Source organism: Salmo salar, chromosome 03, assembly GCF_965601325.2.
Source record: "Salmo salar chromosome 03, fSalSal1, whole genome shotgun sequence".
Taxonomy (NCBI): Eukaryota; Metazoa; Chordata; class Actinopteri; order Salmoniformes; family Salmonidae; genus Salmo; species Salmo salar.
In genome coordinates this window covers 77,273,922-77,298,316 of record NC_138293.1, presented here as the reverse complement: position 1 = coordinate 77,298,316, position 24,395 = coordinate 77,273,922, and the positions used below count along the sequence as shown (strand labels likewise).

Genomic DNA, 24,395 nt, shown 5'->3' with positions numbered 1-24,395 from the left:
TGCATTCACTACTGTAAGTCGCTCTGGATAAGAGCATCTGCTAAAATGTAAATGTAATGTTTTATCAAGGAGTTTGTTAAGAGTGGCCCCCTGAAGCTGACTGGCCAGAACACACAAGAGTATCAGTGGTAGGCAACTCCTGTCCTGCGGGGACCTGAGTGTCTGCGGCTTTTCTTTTTCGCCTGGCTCTTAATTAATCCACTGATGCCATACCTGGTTTATAAATCAGATGCTGATTTGGAGAGAACAAAAGCCAGCAGACATAAACTCAGGCCCCCGTGGACCAGACTTACTCATCCCTGTCACATAGAATGCTGCTCAAGAAATACCAGTGCATATTTGCCAATAATCTGCCAGATAAACTGTATTTAGCCACTGCCCAAAGTTGTAGGTTTTGGTACTTGCTGCATGACATGTTACACAGCAGAACCAATATTATTCACCCAGATTTAACAGACCAGGATACGAAACGCAGCCTGGCTGACAGTCTGACATTTTTATTTAATTCAAACGAGTATTCAAGATCCCCTATTTCTCTCTTTGCCCAACTAACTATACTGTCTATGCTGAAACAGTGTATAGCAGTGACAACAGAAGTCAGTGCAAAGTCTACTGTATTTGCACTAAGCAGTTTGCCTCTCGGCCACAGAGTGGCGGTAAAGCTGCGTGTATCCCGTTTCCTGTCGTGACTGCACGTCCAACGCTGGATGTGAGCGCCACAGTGAGCTGTCTCTTCCCACAGATCGAAGATGGCGGTGTCGGTGTTTCCCGGCGTGCGGCTCCTCTCTATTGGAGACGCAAACGGAGAAATACAGCGTCACTCCGAGCAGCAGCCCCTAAGACTGGAGGTGAAAGCCACACAGGACGCGGCCCTGATCAACCTCTCCAACGGTGAGTTGACTTGAGACAGCTCTTCCATAGCCCGGTTCGGCCTGGGCTCCTGGTTAACTCCTGGTTAGCCAGAGCTAAATGCTAAAAAGCTATCTAGCTAACCGATGAGAGTGCCTGGTCTTGCACGTGTGTGCGTGTGGGGGTTCCACTTCAAAACCGACTGGTTCCACCTATAGAATCTAACGTAATGGGGACTGTTGTTTTCGCTTATCGCTATTAGCTAGCTAGCTAACATAACTTAGTTAGCTAACGTTACTTCTCCAGCACCACGACAGCGCACACTGTTGGTAGCTTAGCTAACTATAGGTGGTTAGCTTTAGCAAGCTTACTGCGCTCATTTCGTGGCTTGTGGACCACGTTTTTTCTTATCTATTTGTCTTGGGGAATATTCTTTAAAGTATTTATTTAATGCGAAGTAGTCTGTTTTAGCTCACACGAGACGTTTCCTGGACAGCAAGCTAAGTGTGACCAAGCACATTAGATACCCATCTACCCTTGTTTACTAATATCAACTTGCTAACAATTTAGCGCTAGATTGCTTTTCAATGATGCACTATCCTGCCCCACGGCTGAGCACGCTAGCCAGTTCGCTACACATTGACGCAGATAGCCAAAGCTAATTGACATGTTAACATGCTCTTTCATTTTTCCCCCAATAAGCTATCAGCCACACTACGCAATGGTTTGCCCTTAATGCCACATAGTTCTAACAGTTAAAACCAACTGCGTCATATGAGCATTGCCCTCTTTATTAGCTAGTTAAGTAGTTATGATAAAGCAAGATAACATTTGACCCTTTGAGATGGGTATCTTAAAAGTGTGTTTTGTTTTGGAACGTCGTCGTCTTTGCGCACAGATCATGCTAGTAGCGGTGCAAACAAGCAAGCTAACCCCGGTGGCTCGCGCGTGCTACTTTATGGTTATCTAATCTACTGTAGATGCCTAGCTGAGTGAATAAATATCGACAAACGAAATCGTTTAAAAAACAGTCTAAATATGAGTCGTTGTGTTTCGATGAGCTAAACCAGGCTCGTATTAGTTATTCATCTTTGTTCTCCTCTGAACAATAGCCAGCTAGTCCCCCACCTCCCTTCTCCCCTGTCGTTCTCTTGTGTGCTCGCGCTGAGCGCTTGCAGCTTTTGTTACACTGTGAGGCACAGATGGATGTCCCTTCCAAGAAGCCGTGATGTCCCTTGTTTTGATACAGTCAAGCTTGGGCTGTGGGGAAAGTGGAAATGTGTGTGTGGCAGGGTGTTTTTCAAGGTGTCCTATCAAAGTTGTATGATGTGTGTGATTGCTTGGTCCGGTCCATAGGCCCAACAGCCGTTTCCTCTTCCAACATTCCCATGATGGAAGATAAACGTTTCCACACCAGGCAGGAATGAACTCCCGATTGAATTGCTACATAGTCTCAAGTCATCTGACCAATTTTATGTTTTCCACTTGGAAAAATAACCTCAGTGTCTTGCCACACAATCGTTTTATTTTATTTTACCATTATTTAACTAGGCAAGTCAGTTAAGAACAAATTCTTATTTTCAATGACGGCCTAGGAACAGCAGGTTAACTTAACTGCCTTGTTCAGGGGCAGAACTACAGATTTGTACATTGTCAGCTCGGGGATTCGAACGGTTACTAGTTCAACGCTCTAACCACTAGGCTACGCTGCCGCCCCTATTTACATCTTGTCTGTGAGGGGCAATGCCTTGGCCCAGCAAAAATATCACAGTTTTGCTCTTCACTTTGACAAGTGTCTATTATGACCTAACATTAACCAGTTAGAACATTGACATGGCTATCATCTGGTTGTTACATATCTGTAACATGTCTATAGTGAGTCCTTGTCCCCCATCTGTCATTGTCATTTCCCACATAGACAGGCCACGTCTAGTGGAGAGAGATGGTTGTAGCCTACATATTTTAAAGCATGCACTCTATCTCTCAGCCCTTACATCGAACACACACTTGTTAAGCAACACACACACTCCCGCTCTCATATTTATCGCGGGTTAATCCAGTGTCAATAGCTAGTTTGGTCTGTTAATAAAACATGCTGCATCCCATCACAACTGCTAGATTAACCCATAGATTATCTCACTGCCATGCGGGCACAGCACTAGACCTACCTTGCCAATATATTGCTTTCACATATCCAGTCTTTAAAACCATGTGATCTTAATCATCCAGGAGTGTGTGTGAAATAGCTTCAACAGAAGAAATTACGCACTTTCCCTGGCTAAAGGAGGTTAAAAATAGCTCTTTGCTTGCTGCTATGGTTGAGATGCTTTAATACTTAGTCAATAAAGCGCTGTGTGTGATCAGGCCAGTTCTGTTAGCATGTTGTTCTTCATGTTGTGTGGCGTACGGTAAGCCACGTACTCCTGTGCCACGCTTATTCCATGAATGACCTGTTGTAGGCGTGTTGCCGGGCCCTAACTAATGTATGACTCCTCCCACAGCAGAGGAGACATGCGTGTTCAAGTGTTCGGTCTCCCGGGACACAGAGTGCAGTCGCGTGGGGAAACAGTCGTTCATCATCACGCTGGGCTGCAACAGCGTCCTGCTACAGTTCACCTCACCTGCAGGTAGCTAACCCCCGGCAACCACCGGCGCTCTTTCTCAGAGAATGCTGTCATTGTTTGTCTGTCTGTTTTTTCCGTCTGTCTTTGACTGCCTCCCAGTAGGCTATATCTGTCTCTGTCATTGACCCTCTGTCTCCTATGTGTCTGTGTCTTTGACTCCCTGTCCTAGTGCACATGTTCCTGTCCTCATAAAGAGATTCTTATTGTTTCTCATACTTGTCTTGCCTCTGTCATCCTTGTGAACTGTTATAATTGGTTATTACCGTGCGTTGGAGTTCTCCCCATTATGACTGGCTTAGGACCGTTTATAACTTATGTCTGATTTGTCCTGCTTATAACCTATTATGACTATCTACTCAGAGTTCTCATCGTTCTATAACCTCCTGAAGAACTGCCGCGGCCACAGTGGAGAGCAGTCGGTCTTCAGCGACAGGACAGAGGAATCATCCGCAGTACAGTACTTCCAGGTGCACACGCAGAATCTGCCATGCATTGCAATAATTTATTTATTCCAACCTTTATTAGTTCAGTGACAATATTAAAACACCTCATGAAAAATAATCTGTTCTGTCTCTTTATTTTCCTTTCTCTCCCTTGTTCTCTCTCTCTCCTTCGCTCCTCCAGTTCTATGGCTACCTCTCCCAGCAGCAGAACATGATGCAGGACTACGTCAGGACAGGAACCTATCAGAGGGCCATCCTCCAGAACCACACAGACTTCAAGGACAAGGTCCTGATGCACTGTCCTGGGACTTAAATATAGCTTGTTCTGAATTGAGTCCTTTGCTGTATTTGAAACTAAACTGTTGTTTAATTGGTTTGGGCAGTAGACACTGTTGTATTTCATTGATGTCTTTATCAGGGATGAATTAGGATCCATTCCCCTCTCTCTCTCTAGGTGGTGTTGGATGTGGGCTGTGGTTCAGGGATTCTGTCGTTCTTTGCTGCTCAGGCTGGGGCCAGGAAGGTCTACGCTGTGGAGGCCAGCACCATGGCCCAGCACGCAGAGGTAACAGACACACTAAACTATGTTGAAATTAAGTGACCTATATATTTTCAATTAACTGCACTTTTTCTGTCCCGCAAATTGATTTTGACAAACTAATCTGTGCAGTCCTCTGTTGAATTTCAACAGCCCTCATGCTGAAAAGTTTGCCACCCCTGCTCTAACCCTATCCTCGTTTTGACATGCTATGTAGCCATAAGTCTGGCAGATGTATCAGTGTCACTCTAATACACACACACACTAACCCTCTGGTGTCCCCTCCACTAGATCCGGAGGAACTCTAACCCTCTGGCATCCCCTCCACTAGGTCCGGGTGAACTCTAACCCTCTGGTGTCCCTTCAATTAGGTCCGGGTGAACTCTACTCCTCTGGTGTCCCCTCCACTAGGTCCTGGTGAACACTAATCCTCTGGTGTCCCTTCCACTAGGTCCTGGTGAACACTAATCCTCTGGTGTCCCTTCCACTAGGTCCTGGTGAACACTAATCCTCTGGTGTCCCTTCCACTAGGTCCTGGTGAACACTAATCCTCTGGTGTCCCTTCCACTAGGTCCTGGTGAACACTAACCCTCTGGTGTCCCCTCCACTAGGTCCTGGTGAACACTAATCCTCTGGTGTCCCTTCCACTAGGTCCTGGTGAACACTAATCCTCTGGTGTCCCTTCCACTAGGTCCTGGTGAACACTAATCCTCTGGTGTCCCCTCCACTAGGTCCTGGTGAACACTAATCCTCTGGTGTCCCTTCCACTAGGTCCTGGTGAACACTAATCCTCTGGTGTCCCTTCCACTAGGTCCTGGTGAACACTAATCCTCTGGTGTCCCTTCCACTAGGTCCTGGTGAACACTAATCCTCTGGTGTCCCTTCCACTAGGTCCTGGTGAACACTAATCCTCTGGTGTCCCCTCCACTAGGTCCTGGTGAACACTAATCCTCTGGTGTCCCTTCCACTAGGTCCTGGTGAACACTAATCCTCTGGTGTCCCTTCCACTAGGTCCTGGTGAACACTAACCCTCTGGTGTCCCCTCCACTAGGTCCTGGTGAACACTAATCCTCTGGTGTCCCTTCCACTAGGTCCTGGTGAACACTAATCCTCTGGTGTCCCTTCCACTAGGTCCTGGTGAACACTAATCCTCTGGTGTCCCTTCCACTAGGTCCTGGTGAACACTAATCCTCTGGTGTCCCTTCCACTAGGTCCTGGTGAACACTAATCCTCTGGTGTCCCTTCCACTAGGTCCTGGTGAACTCTAATCCTCTGGTGTCCCTTCCACTAGGTCCTGGTGAACACTAATCCTCTGGTGTCCCTTCCACTAGGTCCTGGTGAACACTAATCCTCTGGTGTCCCTTCCACTAGGTCCTGGTGAACACTAACCGTCTGGGGGACCGTGTGGTGGTGATCCCTGGTAAAGTAGAGGAGGTTACGCTACCTGAGCAGGTGGACATCATCATCTCAGAGCCCATGGGCTACATGCTCTTCAACGAGAGGATGCTAGAGAGCTACCTCCACGCCAAGAAGTTCCTCAAGCCTAGCGGTGAGACAGAGGGAAGGTTGGAGGGAGAGCATAGAAAGGGGTAGAGTGGGAGGGAAGGAGAAAGGGAGAACATGTCAAAAGGTCTGACGAATATTTTGAATCCCAAGCAGTAAATAATATTAAAGTTTACATTTTAAAACTGAGAGACAGATTCATCATGACTAGCCACTGGTGATTGTACCATCATTAACTGACTTCATGTGTGTCGCAGGTAAAATGTTCCCCACCATCGGTGACGTGCACCTGGCCCCATTCACAGACGAACAGCTCTACATGGAGCAGTTCACCAAGGCCAACTTCTGGTGAGTAGGAGGGGAGGGAGGAGAGAAACAGGGAGAGTAGGAGGAAGGATGGGGTTGGAGGGACGGAGGGGGAAATGGCAAGAGAAGAAGCTCGGAGTGGAAGCAGTGAATGTACGGAGATATCAGTCACTTTTCATTGGGCTGCTGTAGTTGATGGGATTGAGTTGATGATAATGATTCTCTCACTCCCTCATTCAGGTACCAGCCTTCCTTCCATGGTGTGGACCTCTCAGCCCTGCGAGGCGCAGCGGTGGACGAGTACTTTCGCCAGCCCATTGTGGTACGTAGAATTCTCAATTATATGTCAGCCTCTTGAACACCTATCTTCTGACATTGCCTGCACCTCCCACCATGTCGATTAAAGCGATTTCCCCCCCCCCCCCCCCCCCCCAAACATTTCCTAGTTAACCGACCCCCCCCCCCCCCCCAAGATGATTGGGGTGCAGGGGGGTCGGTTAACTAGGAAATGTTTATGGGAGGGATGTTTAGTCAGGGGTTATGTGGGGACGAGCTGTTTGTGGAAAATTGGGTTGCATAGTACGGACTGGCCTGTGTGTTTGTTTATGTCTAAGGGTGGTACATGAGGTGTGTGTGTTTATGGGCAAACGCTGATGCAGGATAGGAGATTGACTGTATGGGAGTGTGTGTTTGTGGTAGAAGATACCACCGTCACACTGTGTGTGTTATGACAGCTGGGATAAATAAGTTGGATGCGGTCTGAGTTGAGGATCCCAATGTTTTCGCCCAGTTCAGCTCCCCCAGTCTAACACCACAGAACCAACAGTGAGGTTTCAACAGTACTATCACTGCTCATAAGGGGTATTCATTGAATTCATCTCAACCCTTTTATCACACACAGCGACATACCACACACACATCATTTTCCAGCGGTAGTCATCTGGGTAGGCCTCCTCCGTGCCTGCTCCTCTGTTACTCTGCTGGGAGAGCCAGGCCCGGCCGGAGTGCCTGGTTCTGGGTACAGCCTCTGTTCTAGATCATTCAATTAAGGCATAGACTGTCTTCGTACCCACTCTAGCCAATGCTGCCGTAAAACATTTCAACCTCACTGGGACTTACCTGGATACTCTTGCTTCCCTCTTTCCCGTCTCTCTCCTTCCTCCTTTTTCTTTCCCTCCCCCTCTCAGGACACATTTGATATCCGTATCTTGATGGCCAAGTCTGTCAAATACACAGTTAACTTCCTGGAGGCCAAAGAGGAGGATTTGTACAGGTCTGTGTGCGCTGTCTGTGTGTGTTATTCCCTCATATTTATTATTGAATTGTTATTCATAGATTGAGTTGAGAATTGAGATGCGTAGATACATGTTACTGAATGTGGGGATGTCCTACTTCTCTAATATGGGGCTACTTCTGATTTTGAATTTCCTACATCAGCAAAAATACTACATAATTCCTTCTAGTGTGTAAAAATAACCTTAAAGCAGCAAGACTCTTAGTAGGAACGATAACAAAGCGAATTCCCCACCCTTTCTGTAAAAAGCGGAGGGATGGGGCTGGAGAAATGGAACCACTCTCAAATTCATAGACTGAGCTATGGATGCAAGGACTGACCATCCATGATATGAGAATTATAGTTTTAACCATGTTTTGATTATATATATTGTTTACATTTACTTTGTTTACAAACATTGGAGTAAAACAAACTTATATTTTGGGTTCTGATGGAGTGTGACAGTTGAACTAAGCTCATGATGCATTTATAAATTATATTCTTCAAGACTCAGTGGGTATATATCATTAATTTATTAGTCCAAAAAAATTGATGTAGCAACAGCTGATTGCCCCTTTAACTAGACTAACACTTATCCCACTCTTTTCTCTCTTTCCCTCTCTCTTCCTTTCTCTCTCGCTCTCTCTTTCAGGATAGAGATTCCCTTTAAGTTCCATATGATGCACTCAGGGCTGGTGCACGGCCTGGCCTTCTGGTTTGACGTAGCGTTCATGGGATCAATGTAAGTCGGCCTGAGCTGCCTTAACCAGGGCAGAAGTGTGTGTGTGGTCAGGAGTAGAATTTGATCACTTGATTCCAGGACTCTTGACCCATATGGATGCTGACTGTAGCTACACCGTCAATTTCCTTTTTCTTTCATCACTTGTTTTTTTCCCCTTTTTTTTCTCACAGACATTGTTATAAACACAAAGACAGAAAGCGGGTGCAACTTAAAAGCAATACAATATTGTACAATACATTCACTATAGAAACATTTCACAATAAGTTGTAAATGTCTGTTCCTACTGAATATCTGACCATGCTTGTACTGTAGTAGGATGACGCTGATTGAACCTTCAAGTATCCTGACCTCTAACCCCCCCCCCCCCCTCTCTCTGCAGGGTGACAGTGTGGCTCTCTACAGCCCCCACAGAGCCCCTGACCCACTGGTACCAGGTCCGCTGTCTGCTCCAGTCACCCCTCTTCACCAAGGCAGGAGACACACTCTCCGGCACAGCACTGCTCATCGCCAACAAGAGGTGAGTGACTGTAGAGGGATTTACTGGGGGTCTGTTGGGGATGGGAGGCTTTGGTGTTAGTGTGTTGTCATTCACCTCTAGGCCCAGACTTGTTATATTATGACACATCTGACTGAATGTGTGTGTAGGTGATATACAGTGAGCTCCAAAAGTATTGGGACAGCAACAATTATTTTAAAACATTGCCTCATACAATGACTATGGGGATAAAGTGCAGACTGTCAGCTTTAATTTCAGGGTATTTTCATCCATATCGGGTGAACAGTTTAGAAATTGTTTCCAATTATTTTGTGCCCAATTGAAATTAATGGTAAATAATGAATTGTCACTTTTATTGTAAATAACAATATAATGTTTCTAAATACTGTGGATGCTACCATGGTTACATATAATCCTGAATGAATCGTAAATAATGATGAGTGAGGAAGTTAGTGTAACCTCATGCTAACCTCTCACCACTACAATAACAGGGAAGGTTAGCATTTGGTGGGGTGGGGGGTCGTGGATGATATTTGTGCGTCTGCAACCTCATGTATCAAAACAACAAAATGTCTCACTGCCCCAGTACTTTTGGAGAATTGAGATGCCCCAATACTTTTGGAGCTACCCAGTGCCTTCGGAAACTATTCAGATCCCTTGACTTTTTCTAAATTTTGTTAGGTTATAGCCTAAAATGTATTAAATAAAAAAACATCTCAGCAATTTACACACACCAGCCCATAATGACAAAGTGAAAACAAGTTTGTTGAAGTGTTTGCAAATTTATTTAAAAAAATACATAAACTTACCTTATTTACGTAAGTATTCAGACCCTTTGCTATGAGACTCGAAATTGAGCTCAGATGCACCCTGTTTCCATTGATCATCCTTGAGCTGTTTCTACAACTTAAATTGGAGTCCACCTGTGGTAAATTCAATTGATTGGACATGATTTGGAAAGGAACACACCTGTCTATATAAGATCAGACAGTTGACAATGCATGTCAAAGCAAAAACCAAGCCATGAGGTTGAAGGAATTGTCTGTAGAGCTCCGAGACAGGATTGTGTCGAGGCACAGATCTGGGGAAGGGTACCAAAACATTTCTGCACTATTGAAGGTCCCCAAGAACACAATGGCCTCCATCATTCTTAAATGGAAGAAGTTTGGAACCACCAAGACTGGAGCTGGCCTCCCAGCCAAGCTGAGCAATCGGGGGAGAAGGGCCTGGGTCAGGGTGGTGACCAAGAACCCGATGGTCACTCTGACAGAGCTCCAGAGTTCATCTGTAGAGATGGGAGAACCTTCCAGAAGGACAACCATCTCTGCAGCACTGCACCAATCCGGCCTTAATAGTTGTGGCCAGATGGAAGCCACTCCTCATTAAAATGCACATGACAGCCTGCTTGGAGTTTGCCAAAAAGCACCTAAAGGACTCTCAGACCATGAGAAACAAAATTCTCTGGTCTGATGAAACCAAGATTGAACTCTTTGGCCCGAATGCCAAGTGTCACATCTGGATGAAACCTGGCACCATCCCTACGGTAAAGCATGGCGGTGGCAGCATCATGCTGTGGGGATGTTTTTCAGAGGCAGTGACTGGGAGACTAGTCAGGATCGAGGTAAAAATGAACAAAGCAAAGTTCAGAGAGATCCTTGATGAAAACCAGCTCTAGAGCACTCAGACTCTTAAGCACACAGCCAAGACAACGCAGGCGTGGCTTCGGGACAAGTCTCAATGTCCTTGAGTGGCCCAGCCAGAGTCCGGACTTTAACCCGATCAAACATGTCTGGAGAGACAAGAAAATCATATCAAATTGTGAAACTGTGAAATGCATACTTACAAGTCCTTAACCAACAATGCAGTTTTAAGAAAATACCAATTTTAAAAAAGTATGACATAAGAATAACTAATAATTAAAGAGCAGCAGTAAATAACAATTGCTATATACGGGGGGTACCAGTACAGAGTCAATGTGTGGGGGCACCTACGTCAAGGTAATTGAAGTAATATGTACATGTAGGTAGAGTTATTAAAGTGACTATGCATAGATAATAACAGAGAGTAGCAGCAGTGTAGGGGGGGGGGGGGGGGGGTTGGCAATGCAAATAGTCTAGGTAGCCATTTGATTAGATGTTCAGGAGTCTTATGGCTTAGGGGTAGAAGCTGTTTAGAAGCCTCTTGGACCTAGACTTGGCGCTCCGGGACCGCTTGCCGTGCGGTAGCAGAGAAAACAGTCTGAGTAGGGTGGCTGGAGTCTTTTACAATTTTTAGGGCCTTCCGCTGAAACCGCCTGGTATAGAGATCCTGGGTGGCAGGAAGCTTGGCACCAGTGATGTACTGGGCCGTACGCACTACCCTCTGTAGTGCCTTGCGGTCGGAGGCCAAGCAGTGCCATACCAGGCAGTGATGCAACCCGTCAGGATGCTCTCGATGGTGCAGCTGGCAGCTTGTAGAACCTTTTTGAGGATCTGAGGACCCATGACAAGCATGCACCCCTGAGGGGCCCCCATGTTGAGGATCAGCGTGGCGGATGTGTTGTCACCTGCCCTTACCACCTGGGGGTGGCCCATAAGGAAGTCCAAGATCCAGTTGCAGAGAGGTGTTTATTTAGTCCCAGGGTCCTGAGCTTAGTGATGAGCTTTGAGGGCACTATGGTGTTGAACGCTGAGATGTAGTCAATGAATAGCATTCTCACATAGGTGTTCCTTTTGTCTGGGTGGGACTGGGCAGTGTGGAGTGCAATAGAGATTGCATCATCTGTGGATCTTTTGGTGCAGTATGCAAATTGGAGTGGGGTTAATGGTATTGATGTGAGCCATGACTAGCCTTTCAAAGCACTTCATGGCTACAGACGTAAGGGCTACGGGTTGCTAGTCATTTAGGCAGGTTACCTTAAGTGTTCTTGGGAACAGGGACTATGGTGGTCTGCTGTGCAGCAACGCTCCCCATCCAACCTGACAGAGCTTGAGAGGATCTGCAGAGAAGGGAGAAACACCCCAAATACAGGTGTGCCACGCTTGTAGTGTCCTACCCAAGAAGACTTTAGGCTATAATTGCTGCCAAAGGTGCTTCAACAAAGTACTTAGTAAAGGATTTGAATACTTATGTAAATGTCATATTTCAGTTTTTTTTAAATTGTATATAAATCAGGAAAAATGTCTACAAACTTGTTTTTGCTTTGTCATTATGGGGTATTGTGTTTAGATTGAGGGATAAAAATAAAAAAAAATCTGTGTAACAAAATGTGGAAAACGTCAAGGGGTCTGAATACCTTCCGAAAGCACTGTATATATGTGTGTTACAGATGTGTGCTTTCTGAATCTGTGCTTCTCTGTCTGTCTGTGTTGGTCTGTGTTAATCTATCCACCTCCCTTCTCACCTCCTCCCATACCAATCCCCGGCTCTCTTCCCTCCTCACAGACAAAGCTACGACATCAGTATTGTTGCCCAGGTGGACCAGACAGGCTCCAAGTCCAGCAACCTCCTGGACTTGAAGAACCCCTTTTTCAGGTGAGTTAGTCTGTTCCGCTGCCCTCGGCCTGTGCCATTCAGGATAACGAGGGGGGGAAGGGGAGCTCCCTCTCATGGCGTGTATGTTGTTGTGTATGTGTGTGTTTTTGTAGGTACACAGGCAGCACCCCCACCCCCCCTCCTGGGTCGCACTACACCTCCCCCTCTGAGACCATGTGGAACACTGGGGGGGCCTACAGCATGAGCCAGGGCATGGCTGTGTCAGGTAAATACACACACATAGAGGACACCGGTAGAGGACACACACACAGAGGACATACCCACACACACTGCACGGGGCAGAACCCACACACACACACTGCATGAGGCAGAACAATGCTGTGACAGGTAAACACACAGACGATACACACACAATCTGACCCATGATAGCATCATCAGGCGAAAGGCATCCATACAACATCATGACCAAATGTCTTACTAAACTGTAGGGATATCACAGAATAGAGCAGGCTAACAGAGCAGCTGATAGGCGGGGGATGCATGCTCTCTCTGAGGGGAAAACGGTGTGTGAGAGAGAAAGGATGCTTATGCTTCTCCTGTGCTTTTCTCCCATTTCGCTCCTTCTCTCTCCATCTCTCTCATTCTCTCTCCTCCCCATCTCACTCTCTTCCCCGTCTCATCCTTTCATCTCTCTCTCTCTCTCAGGGATGCCTACAGCCTATGACCTCAGTACGGTCATGGGCAGCGGCTCGACGGTGTCCCACAACAACCTCATCCCCCTCGGTAGGATACTACGGACTGACTGACAGACAAGCACAGACCGTGTGACTGACTGTATGTGTTTGCACGTTTGTGTGTGCGTTAATACACAGTCTCACTATTTCCTCTGTTCCTGCCCTCAGTGAACACAGGGATAGTGAATCACACCCACTCCAGGATGGGTTCCATCATGAGCACCGGAATCGTCCAGGGTACGTCTCTTTATACACTATACAAGGGTTTCCCAAACCGGGTCCTGCCCCCCCCCCCCAAGTGCACGTTTTTATTTTTGCCCTTGCACTACACAGCTGATTTTAAAGAATGAACTCCTCATCAAGCTTTGATTATTTGAATCAGCTGTGTAGTGCTAGAGCAAAAACCAAAACGTGCACCCGGGCGGGGGGGGGGGGCAGGACAGAGTTTGGGAAACCCTGCACTAAACTACACCAGGTCAAGTTTCTGAACGCCTATCATTTGTGTAAATGTAGTGGATGGATTCTGAAGTGTGACATAGTTGGTCCACAACCAATCAAGGGAAGGTGATAACTCTTTCCCTCTCTCTCCCATTTTCTCCCCCTCACTCTTTCCCCCCCATCTCTCCAGGAGCTTCTACTGGCCAATCAGGTCCTAGCAGCAGCAGCAGCTCTAACCAGCAGCAGCAGAATTATCCCGTCACCAACCAGTTCACCATGGGGGGACCCGCCATCTCCATGGCCTCTCCCATGGCCATCCCTAGCAACACCATGCATTATGGGAGTTAAGACCTCGTCACCCTTCACCTCCGAACCCCTGCATGACCTCTACTAGCACCTCCCCCCGACCGACCACAGCCAGAACCAGAATACCAAAACCAGTGCTGTCGTGTTGTCCCTTCAGCACCTTTCTTTCTCCTTTACTGTCCATCTCTCTATCACTGGAGTTATTCTCTCATATCCGTCCCTCCCCGCCGCTGTCTCCGTTTTGAGAGCTGTTCCCCGTCTCCCTCCCTCCCTCTCATCGTGCAGCAGCTGCTATGATATCACCAGTCCAGCCAGAGGGTGGCAGCACCTCTACGTTCAACTGACAGACTGATCAGCACAAAGAATTGGCAGTTTTTCTGAATGGAGAGCTGAACTGAACTTTGTTTGACTGGACCTTTTTATGCTTTACAGACACATGTACACCTACACACACACATTGAACACAGAGCTTTTGTTGCAAAGAATAACTCATTGCACGACTGTACAGCAGGTATCATCTCCTTTATCTGGGTTCCCTCCCTCCCTTTTGGACATTCCACCTCCCCTAGTACCAGTGTGATGCCCCCCTCATCCACCAAACAAATACCCAACCCCATCCACTACAGCCAGTCGCTATCCCCCCTCCCCTTATCGCTGGATTGGATGTCCCCCACTACAGATCTGCACTGAAAGGACGGGGCTTTCCTGTACAGTTGAACACCCCTCACTGACGCCATTTTGTTTTCATAGAGGCACTTCTCCACCTGCCTGTAGAGCCTCTCTCCTTAAACGGCCCCATTCCAGAGCGATAGCTAGCTCCTCCCCCAAGGTGTTTGTCTGGTCATCCATAGTGGTAGTCTTTAGCCCAGTAGACCTAGGCTATCTCAAAAGGACACCCTATTCCATATACAGTGCTCTACTTTTTGACTAGAGCCACATGGACAAATGAAGTGCACTGTATAGGGACTAGGGTGTCATTTGAGACGTAGCCTCGATGTCAGTGTGTAGGAGATCTTGACGAACACCAACTCTGGAACTCTGTTAGAACCTCACCTCCGATTTACTTGTGAGGTGTGTTGTCCAAAGCCAATAAGCTTCGAGAACACAGCAGCAGACCCGGCCCCCCACTCCCCTTCATAGCCAATCAGGGTTGCAGTGAGCCGATGGTATTGGTGGAAGCAGGATGAACTGACAGTATGGACCAAGGACACTGATGTCGGCCGTTGGAGCAGCTGTATCCTAGTTTACATTCTTCCCCCGATTCCTTTCCTTCATTTTGAGACTGCCGTTCAGACTGAGGTGGGGAGTTTGGGAGTCACCTTTTTCCCTCCTCACTACCTATGATATCCAGACTCTAACATATCTAAACCTCTCCTCCCTCCTTTCCCGGGCAAGTCGATTGCCCAACCTTCAGACAAAGACTTAATGGACATTGTATGCATTGCTTCCAGTCACAATTTGTGGACTGAGTTTAATTACATTTTTTTGATTTAGCAAGTTTTATGAAGAGAAAATGTCTTGCTAGTTTGTAGGGTTAACTTTTCAGTTGTCTTTATTTCTTTCACAGAAAAGCAACAAACAAAAAACAAGTATAAAAGGAGTAAATTAAATGTTGGTGGAGAAGTCCCCAAAAAATCTTTGGATCAGGTCTTATAATTAACTTGATATTACAGTTAGAATTTTAACACCAATGTTGTGATAGTTGCTAGCTTAGCATTCAAACACTAGTTTCTCTGTGAACTCAATTGATGGAAAGTGCATCAGGAAGACTGCCGTCTCCTGTTCATTGTTTTTATTGCTCAAGGTAAGAAATTGCCACAGATCTAGGATCAGATTTTCCTAACCAAAACCAGCAGTTAGGGACGACTAATGAAATCTGATTTTATAACGTCACCTTGAGGGTAAGTCAAATCCTGTGCCTTACACTATGAGCCTACATGGTCAGCAGACATTGACGTGCCCAATTAATGTCCAAGCGCACACAAAGCAACTACCTCTGGAGTGCTCGGCTGTCCCATAAATCTCAGGGATCATTGCTTGGCTAGCACCTCTGAGGCTTCAGGACAAACAAGAATCCATGTACAGTAAGCAGAGCACTGACAACTTGAGGGCTGGAACCAATGCTGCATACCTGGGATCTCTCAACTTCCTCATATGAAATGGTGGATATTTCGCAGCCTTCATCTCCAGCCCCTAGTTGTGCAGGCCTTTGTCCCAGCCCAGTACCTACCAACTAATTAAATCAGATGTGCTGGACTGGAACAAAAGCCTGCCAAGACACAGCCCTCAGGCTGTAGTCAACACCAAGAAGACGAAGCAATTCAGACTAGAATGACAGTTTATTCACACAAACCCAGAAGTCTAAACAAAGAGGAAATAAAAAAGGCAACACAGGAAATAATTAAATACACTGACAAACCCTTTCCTTAATTTACAAAAAGAAAAAGTGTGGATACATTAGTCAGCACAGTACTACACATGTTCCAGGTCATAGAAGTGGTTTGAGTTCTAGAACAACCCTTTTCAATCTCACAGTTCGGAGGTGTACAATCTCACCCACAGAGGGCTGACATGGGTGTAGTAGGCCTTGGTTCCAGCCAAGCTGTAACATACCTGTTGATCCAACTCATCAAAAGGTTTGATTGTAGACTGATCGGTAGAGTCGGGTGTTTTTGCTTGGCTGGAACAAAAGCATGCACAAGGTTGGCCACCCCAGTATTAGTTAAACATTCATACAGCATTTCCCTTCAATAGGTGCATCTCAAGATCAGACTGCAGCTGAGGAGTTCAAGTCTAAAGAATTCCTTTCCTTGATCTGCACTGACATGACAGAACTGAGCTGGGTAGAGCAGATCTCATATGCTTCCTCCTTGCCTGTTTTTTTTTAGTGCAGATAAAAGTAGAGATAAGAGGAAGTCTCTTCCGACTATTGAGGTGCACCCAACTTCTCCATGATAAATATTGATGTATTGCAATATACAAGTGCAGAATAAGCAAGACATTTCCCCCAATGCAATCCCCATAATTTGTTTATACTCATAGGCCTCTATCCTTGTCCCTTCTCTTTGTGATAACATATGTAATCAATTGCACAGCACTTTTAATGGGCTGCTGGTCCAGTTAAGTCCATAATGTACTAGAGTAGGGCTCACACACCCAGAACCTCCAACGTTATGGATACCTTTCTGACCACTTGTCGGTCCTCTGTGTATGCTTATTATTGGTTAGAGCATCAGAGTATGCAGGCCCTACTTTGCTACATCTCCTTCTCTGATCTGAAAGGACTGGATCATGTGTGACCCACTGAGCTGAAAACACAAAACAACGTCCACACGGGGGTCGTAAACTCTGATTTCATCCAACGTTTCCCTTGACTCATATCGTCCTACTCACATGACAACGATGTAGTTAGTCAATGGCGAGATCGCTATCATCCGTTTGGCAGTTAGCCAGCTAGCTACTATTCCAATGCTCAGAGTAGGTAACAAAAGCCTAAACCTTTTATCTAGTCCTTTCAGATTCCCCAGTGGTCTCAAACATTGACTATGAGAAGAGGGCATTAAGTGTTGGGACACATCTCCCTCCCTCTGGTTCCTCTTGGTCAGTGGGTCTTGTTGGTAAATATTGCTGCTGTGTGGTTGGGTGCGAGTGTAGGAACTGGTGTGTGAGTCGCTGTCTGGAAGAAATACATCTGAAAGACAGCATAAAGGGTTAGAACCTTAACGTGATTTAACAAAGAACTATGAGGTTTATAGCTAGCCATAGACTATGAAGTAGGGTGATGGAGATGAGACATGAAACATTTCCCCTGAGGGGCATACAGCTGAGACATTACCATTTAGATTATGATTAGGGCCTGGTTCAAACATTTTTAAAGTCCATCCTTCCCTGGATAAGTGAAATGAGGACTCTACTTTCTATATTCATGTCAAGACCATGATTACTGCTTCTTCAAAGTATTTGAACAGGGCCTAGGAGGATGGGGCTAGGTAACTTCTACCCATAGCACTCTTATAGTGGGCTCTTACCTTGCAGCCAATTGATAGCAGCGCATGGAGAACGACGATTGTTGCCACGGTGGCAAAAGCAGTCACCTTGGTGTCATCGCGGACGACGGGCCAGAAGGTGAGCACCAGGACCGACCCAGAGATCACCATGGCGACCAGGATGAGGAGCCATCGGAGCCATTCGAATGGTAAGATCCACAACACCTGAGAGGGAGGTGATTGGTTTGTTGCTTGAGAATAAAATGTTCTGCATTAATTGGTTCAGATTGGGTCCCAATCAGATAGAAATATACTATGATGAACAGGGTCATATTCACTAGGCACAAAAACATAAAACTATGAAACTGTAAAGTAGGTACCATCTGAACTTCATTTTCCATTGCAAAACATTTAGCTAGGGGGATGAATGTTTTGCTAGCTGAATACGACCCAGACATTCACTAGTGTGTGTCTGCTGACTCACTGAGGTGGGGATGTAGATGAAGAGGGAGTAGCCGTAGACACACACCGTCTCCAGGAAGGAGTAACCACTCTGCTGCCTCTCCTCCCTCTGCCTCCAGGTCAGGAAACCCCATACACCCAGGGGCACCAGCCAGGCATACAGGAAGATCACTACTGCAGCTATCGTCACTGAGGGAGTGAGAAAAAGCAAGAAACATCAACACTGCTTTTTGCATGTAATATAACATGGTCTTGAAAAAGGCCTCTGTGCTGAAACTTAAAGATAAGTCAACAATCCCCTTTTTTTATGTCTATATAGCAAATCTCACATGAAACCATTGAGAAGGAGCCAAGCTGTAACCCCCAGGTACCATACCTCTGTGGAACTGGGGTCTGTAGTGGTAATGGGTGCTCCCCAGAGAGTTCAGAAAGGTGGACAGGTTTCCACTGATGGCCAGAGAGAACACCAGCGTCACGCAGATCCAGAAGGGACCTGGACATATGGGGGACCAAAAGGTAAGGTTAGTCTGGTTAGAGGTGGTTCACATTACAACCTAAGATATGCAGAGTTTGGCAAACTGTCTTCCAGTTTTACGGCAATAAAAGTTAACATTCTAAGGTCCATTCTAATTCAGATCTAACTATCTAGGAACAATTGTATCTAAGCTATAGTGGTGATTTGTGTCCCATTACCGTATAAATCCGGACTCGACTGGAGGGTATGTTTGATGAAGTTCCGTCCTGGTAAAGGCATCACTGACCCCTTGACCCTGTCCAGCACCTGCATCCCATGACAGGAAGTCAGTCAACCAATGGACATTGTACAGCAACTAACACCACTACATTTACGGTTTCTCTATGGCTGATGTTAAACAGCAACATATAGGCCAGTCTCATGAGTGCAGATTATACTGTGTCATTTCAAGCATATTGTACCTGCATTGTATCCACATTGAAGAATGACTGGTAGTACTCAAAGGTCCAGAAGCCGCTAGTTTGTTTCTCCCCTCTTAGGAGCTGTAAACAGTAATGCCAATCAGTTGTCCCCATATTGCTTGGTTTTTGGCTGTTTGGGCAAACGTCATTACAATGGCAAAATTAAAGATTATCAATGGAGCGATATGATTGGACTCATTCATCATCCTGACCTCTGAACTCTCCTCCTGTCCCTCATCATCGGACATGTCCAGTTTGATGTCCCCAGTGGCACCGGCCGGGGCCGTACTGCTGGAGCCAGACATACTGAGGGTGGAGGCCCCAGGGTCTGCTAACAGCAGGTCAGTGGCCTCCTCAAACTCTAGAGGAGAAGAAGACAGAGGTTAGAGTGAGGGAATGAGGGAGGGACAGAGAGAGAGGAGGTGCGGGACAGTGGCAGTGAGAGATGTAGAGACAAGGAGAGAGGGGAAGAGTGAAGAGGAGGTGAAAGAGGATAAACAGAGAGAGGATGGGAGCCACTCCATGAGCCTCACCTTGGAACTTCAGATCATCTGGACTCGCCATAGTAACTCTGGAAAGATGACCACCTCATGCAAGACCTGGAAGGAGACGAGAAAATGTACTTTAACTGTTGTCTGACATATGGCAACAGTCTGTGTTCTTCTCCCGGATAGGGTACCCAGCTAGCTTTTGCTACATATGGACAAGATGTTCTCTTTGTTGGCTGCCTTCTAAAGCATACGTAACAGCATCATGTGTAGGCATGCGACATCGAATATGCAGGTGCAATTTTTTTATCTGACAAATTACAGATTGTGTTGATCTGTTTGGCAGGCTAGCAGTCTGTGTCATGTTTATGCCTATAATTTACTGTAACTCTAGCTAGCTAGCTTCAGATTTATAGTCATGTGTTGGCCGTCGTGATCCGAGACTTACCTGTTTGTCGCAGGTTCTGTTGTATCTGCAATGCGAGCCAGTCAGCTATGTTAGCAGTGCTGACACGACCACCTCGCTAGCCTGACAGCTGTCGAGCTAGCACTGTTTTCTCGCTTTATATCTCAATATCAACTCACCTAACAGCAGCACATAGTTAAATACAATAAAATAAAAATGTGTACTGCGTTGGATGTCGGAATAAACTAGCTAGCTAATGGTGTTCATTTCAACTATGATGCACTAAATTCACATTATCACTCGCCTGTTCCACGTCACCTTATGTACACAACGGATCCTGTGTTGGCTCAAGACGGATCATCGTGTTCACGTGACCAGGTACAGACGTAAGATAATGCGGCGCGCCAAGTGTGAGCGTTTTCTTTGTAATATGGGTGGTTTCCGAATGTAAAAAAACATTTGTACTTACATGAGATTTATTAGTTTATAAGGGATTACAGGGATTACAGGGATTTTATGACATTCTTTTTAAGCAGAACTGGATATTGGATATTTGTTTTTTTACGGGAAAAATAATAACAATACAACTTTTCACTGATATGCCATTTTGTCTCAATAAATTCATTTTTTTCACATTGGAAATTAATGTATCAAGAAGCCCGCTGTGTTTTTCGGGTCCGTGCCAGTCCGAATGTGAACTTCCGGAACGATCGGCTTCTGTCCGACGAACATGGCTGCCTCGTGGGTGCTCAGGAGATGGTGCTCCACCTCTGTAGCAGAAGCAGGAGCAGCACCCGTCAGTGGCACCCGATGGGAGAGGTTGAAAAATAGCAAATAGGGTAAGAAATCGCTATATTTCTTGGTTGCCTTGTTAGCCCACCACGCCTTTACAAACCTGAACGAATTCATGATCTTTCTATGAAGTAAGGTGTTGGAGATGAGACATGAAACATTTCCCCTGAGGTTATCAGATTATGTGACATTAGCTTCAAACAAACTGTATCACGTTGTGGCTTTTACACTAGTAAGATTTGAAAATGTACTTCATACACGTCTATGTAAAGGCATTGTTAGCTTTTGATCCTTCACAGTTGCCCCTGCTTGCAATCACAGGGTGGAGGAAGGCACGTGACAGGTTATTGCTGTGACTCTCTGAGACAATCCCTGTCAGCTTGGATATGCAATGCAATACAATGTTGGCACACAAAACATTATAATTGTGTGCATGCCTATCTACCATGTCTAGGGATATTGTGGCAGTCTGTTTTGATTTTGTTTTAGTAAACCATCTATCTTATCTCGTGTGAATGCTGTCTGTCTTTTTCTCACAATTCTCTCTCCCCTCTCCATCAGGTGTGTGGTTTAGTGGTATGTCGTGAGATTGTGGTGGGCGCGTGGGAGAGGCCAATCAAAGCTTCCATCTATCTCAGCCTTCTGGGTGGAGCCGGCACCTGCGTCTACACAAATCCCGACGGCGCCTCCTTTGAGACCACCGTCCTGGATACAGCCAATCAGCTCGGGCTCCTGACGCCGTGGATACGCAGTGGAACATCGGATGGGTACATGCAGAAGCTGGCGAAGCTCGAAGCTTCGTAACGAGGGAAGGTTACATCACCTCAGCCTGGGAATGGTCTCACTCACCTATTTCGCCGATTACAACCCAGACGCCAGTCTTTACGAGGCCCAGTGCTCCAACCTCTCTGTCCGCTGGAGGGAGCTCCACACGTGGGTACTGGACGTTGGCTTCGCGGGTCGCTGGTGGATCCTGGACCATAAGATGAAGGACTATGATGTGAACGACGAAGAGTTCAAGCACCTGCCGCCTGCTATGGCCACCACAGTGCCCCCTGGTGTCCAGGGGGTGGAGAATAACGAGAGGCTGCACAAAGAGTCATGGATGCCTCTGAAGACGGAGGAGAATGAGGAGAAGGAAAAGGCATCGGCAGCCGTAGAGGAGGAGGGAGGCATTGTAGAACAGATAAAGATGGGCAGTTTAGATCTTGTAGAAACAATAAAAATAAAGACAGGCATTGTAGCTCAACCACAGGAGCTACCTGACCCAGAACCACAGGAGCTACCTGACCCAGAACCACAGGAGCTACCTGACCCAGAACCACAGGAGCTACCTTACCCAGAACCACAGGAGCTACCTGACCCAGAACCACAGGAGCTACCTGACCCAGAACCACAGGAGCTACCTGACCCAGAACCACAGGAGCTACCTGACCCAGAACCACAGGAGCTACCTTACCCAGAACCACAGGAGCTACCTTACCCAGAACCACAGGAGCTACCTGACCCAGAACCACAGGAGCTACCTGACCCAGAACCACAGGAGCTACCTGACCCAGAACCACAGGAGCTACCTGACCCAGAACCACAGGAGCTGACAGAGACTGAGACGGAGACACAGGAGTAGCAGACACAAGCTCAAGCAAAGACCTAATGTGTCATGGACCAATGGACTCACACTAGCAGGACAATGACTGGTGGACACATAATGAGATGGCTGAACAAGAATCTCTGAATGGACATATTTATTTAATGTTGACAAGATGGTATGAGAGATGTGTATAAGAGTACCTTCTGCACTGTGTAACGTGTTATATAGCGCCCAAGCCTATTAACACTCTGGACTATAGCTACACATGACATGATGATAAAGGGTCTCCTTTATAAAATACATTTCTCTTAACAGTTTACTAATGATACTTATTTGGTATATAGTGCTCTATACTGAGATATGATAATTGATCCCATGGTCAGAAACCTGTTAAAGAGATTCTCTAAATAGCCACTACAAACTTCAACTAACTTGATATTCTCTGGCACTTTTGAATTCATTTTAGCCAGTAGTTCTGAAAGTAGAGCTCACGAGCTAAAAGTGGTCCCCGGAAATTGCGTACTACGTCACATATGTGCACCATGTCATTGCTCTCGCTCTGCTGTGTGTGCATCTTGTTAGCTGTCACTCAAATGGCGAGGGGCTGAAGCTCATTAGCTAGAACTAGAATTGTTAGGGGGTTGGCCCAGGTGGGGAAAAATGTAGGAAAATGGCGACGCACAGCTTCCAGAAAAACAGTTGCTTTCAAACTAGAGATTTCGTGGTTAATTGAGGTGAAACAGTAATTCTGCTCATAGATTATACATGTATGAACTACACATTGACACATCCAGCCCAAAGCGGTAGGTTTAAAAAATACTTAGAAGTCGCCAAAGTTCCGGCGCACATCTTTAACAATACAATAAGCCTCCTCTAAATGGTCTGGATTTATCGTTTATGAATTACTGTCAAATTAAAGTACTATTGTAATGAATTTGAGTTTTGTGATGATCATTTACTCTGAAAACCTCCCCATGATTTGATCTTAGACAAAGCAGAGGCACTATCCAGGGAAGAATATACCAAGATATTCAATTTAAGTAGAACGGGTAGCCATGTTTGCTTCCTCCAGTCCAGACTGTTTTTCAATACTTTCCTCCTCAGGACTATTGTCACAGTAGCATTAATTCTCAATGTGTGACTTCTTCCATAAGAAGTGAGTGTTTGTCTCCCTGACGTAAGTCAATCAGTGTTTTTTCCGCCGCCTCTTCCTGGGATTATAGAAGCTGTGTATTGCTGTGCTGCCCTTCAGGCAGATAGAATGGGCATCCTTTCTTCCTAATGTTTGAGAGTAATTATTCCGTTAATTGTATTGCCTTTGACCAACCTCCCCTATCATTGTGGAGCTTAACTCATTTTGTGGAAAAATCCTCTCCAGATTAATCTCTCTCATACCCTTCTATCTCTCTCTTTCACTCCATCTCTCTTCTCTCTCTGTTCATGTCTGTTATTGATCCTGCTGTTGTCTTGACACTGATCCTGCTTTGGCTCCAGTTACTGATCACCATCTGATCTGTAGGACAGGATCATTCATCCTGATCAGGGGCCATTCACACAGGGACAGGGAGCTATTGAGGTCTGCAACACGAGTCAAGGTGGACTAATAGTCTCTCACACAAACAACTAGACTCTCAAACATGCTCAAAAAGAACTAGATTCTCAAACATGATCAAACAGAACTAGACTCTCAAACAGAACTAGACTCTCAAACATATTCAAACATGTCTAGACATATACACATAGCCTACATCTCACTCAGCGCATGCCAGATGTGCATGATATCTCTGAACAGCTCAGCAACATTATTGTATCTGGATGATGGCATCTTGCAAAGCATACACACTAACAATGGCAGCAGTTATCAGAGTAAGAGTTTCAAAAGGTGACTGAGGGCCTCTGACTGACTGCCCTGAGGCTGGCCCCCCTTTGGATCTCCACCCCTGATGTTCAGATTCTTCGTAACCCAACCCCAGGATGGAACCAATGACTAACCTGAAACGGACCTTAT

The 24,395-nt window shown here is 46.1% G+C and overlaps 3 protein-coding genes across 4 annotated transcripts; 2 read left to right on the top strand and 1 right to left on the bottom strand.

Annotated features, from left to right (window-relative positions):
* The first annotated feature begins 684 nt into the window (after positions 1-684).
* LOC106601713 (coactivator-associated arginine methyltransferase 1) lies at positions 685-15,369 on the top strand. 2 transcript variants are annotated; one of them, XM_045715426.2, is made up of 16 exons: positions 685-891; positions 3,351-3,476; positions 3,834-3,940; positions 4,098-4,202; positions 4,371-4,481; positions 5,826-6,003; positions 6,215-6,305; positions 6,504-6,585; positions 7,451-7,536; positions 8,189-8,278; positions 8,658-8,795; positions 12,198-12,287; positions 12,401-12,513; positions 12,954-13,031; positions 13,151-13,219; positions 13,611-15,369. In XM_045715426.2, exons 1-16 carry the CDS (start codon positions 750-752, stop codon positions 13,766-13,768), a joined length of 1,764 nt encoding a protein of 587 aa, XP_045571382.1. In that variant the 5' UTR covers positions 685-749; the 3' UTR covers positions 13,769-15,369. The 2 variants fall into 2 exon arrangements, with proteins under 2 accessions (XP_045571382.1, XP_045571383.1); XM_045715427.2 differs by having other exon boundaries at positions 697-891; positions 3,354-3,476.
* A 677-nt stretch (positions 15,370-16,046) lies between these two features.
* On the bottom strand, positions 16,047-20,355 carry LOC106595894 (protein YIPF1). The gene is made up of 9 exons (XM_045715428.2): positions 20,047-20,355; positions 19,644-19,709; positions 19,323-19,471; positions 19,111-19,191; positions 18,868-18,955; positions 18,551-18,667; positions 18,197-18,363; positions 17,755-17,937; positions 16,047-17,417 (listed from the first exon to the last, which is right to left on the bottom strand). Exons 2-9 carry the CDS (start codon positions 19,672-19,674, stop codon positions 17,328-17,330), a joined length of 906 nt encoding a protein of 301 aa, XP_045571384.1. The 5' UTR covers positions 19,675-19,709; positions 20,047-20,355; the 3' UTR covers positions 16,047-17,327.
* Positions 20,356-20,381: 26 nt separating this feature from the next.
* On the top strand, positions 20,382-23,321 carry LOC106595893 (mitochondrial import inner membrane translocase subunit Tim29). Its single transcript, XM_045716069.2, is given in 3 exon segments — positions 20,382-20,839; positions 21,358-21,588; positions 21,590-23,321. Coding segments are annotated over 3 exon segments (1,170 nt in total). The 5' UTR covers positions 20,382-20,734; the 3' UTR covers positions 22,424-23,321.
* The last annotated feature ends 1,074 nt before the right edge of the window (positions 23,322-24,395 follow it).

What these genes read in the sequence shown, in the direction of transcription:
- LOC106595894 (XM_045715428.2), bottom strand. Translation starts at nt 19,674, where the DNA reads ATGGCGAGTCCAGATGATCTGAAGTTCCAAG. An exon ending in TCAATGTGGATACAATGCAG is followed by an intron (nt 18,956 to 19,110) that starts GTACAATATGCT and finishes CATGGGATGCAG; the next exon opens with GTGCTGGACAGGGTCAAGGG. An exon ending in TCATCTACATCCCCACCTCA is followed by an intron (nt 17,938 to 18,196) that starts GTGAGTCAGCAG and finishes CCTCCCTCTCAG; the next exon opens with GTGTTGTGGATCTTACCATT.
- LOC106601713 (XM_045715426.2), top strand. Translation starts at nt 750, where the DNA reads ATGGCGGTGTCGGTGTTTCCCGGCGTGCGGCTCCTCTCTATTGGAGAC. An exon ending in CCATGGCCCAGCACGCAGAG is followed by an intron (nt 4,482 to 5,825) that starts GTAACAGACACA and finishes CCCTTCCACTAG; the next exon opens with GTCCTGGTGAACACTAACCG. An exon ending in GAAGTTCCTCAAGCCTAGCG is followed by an intron (nt 6,004 to 6,214) that starts GTGAGACAGAGG and finishes TGTGTGTCGCAG; the next exon opens with GTAAAATGTTCCCCACCATC.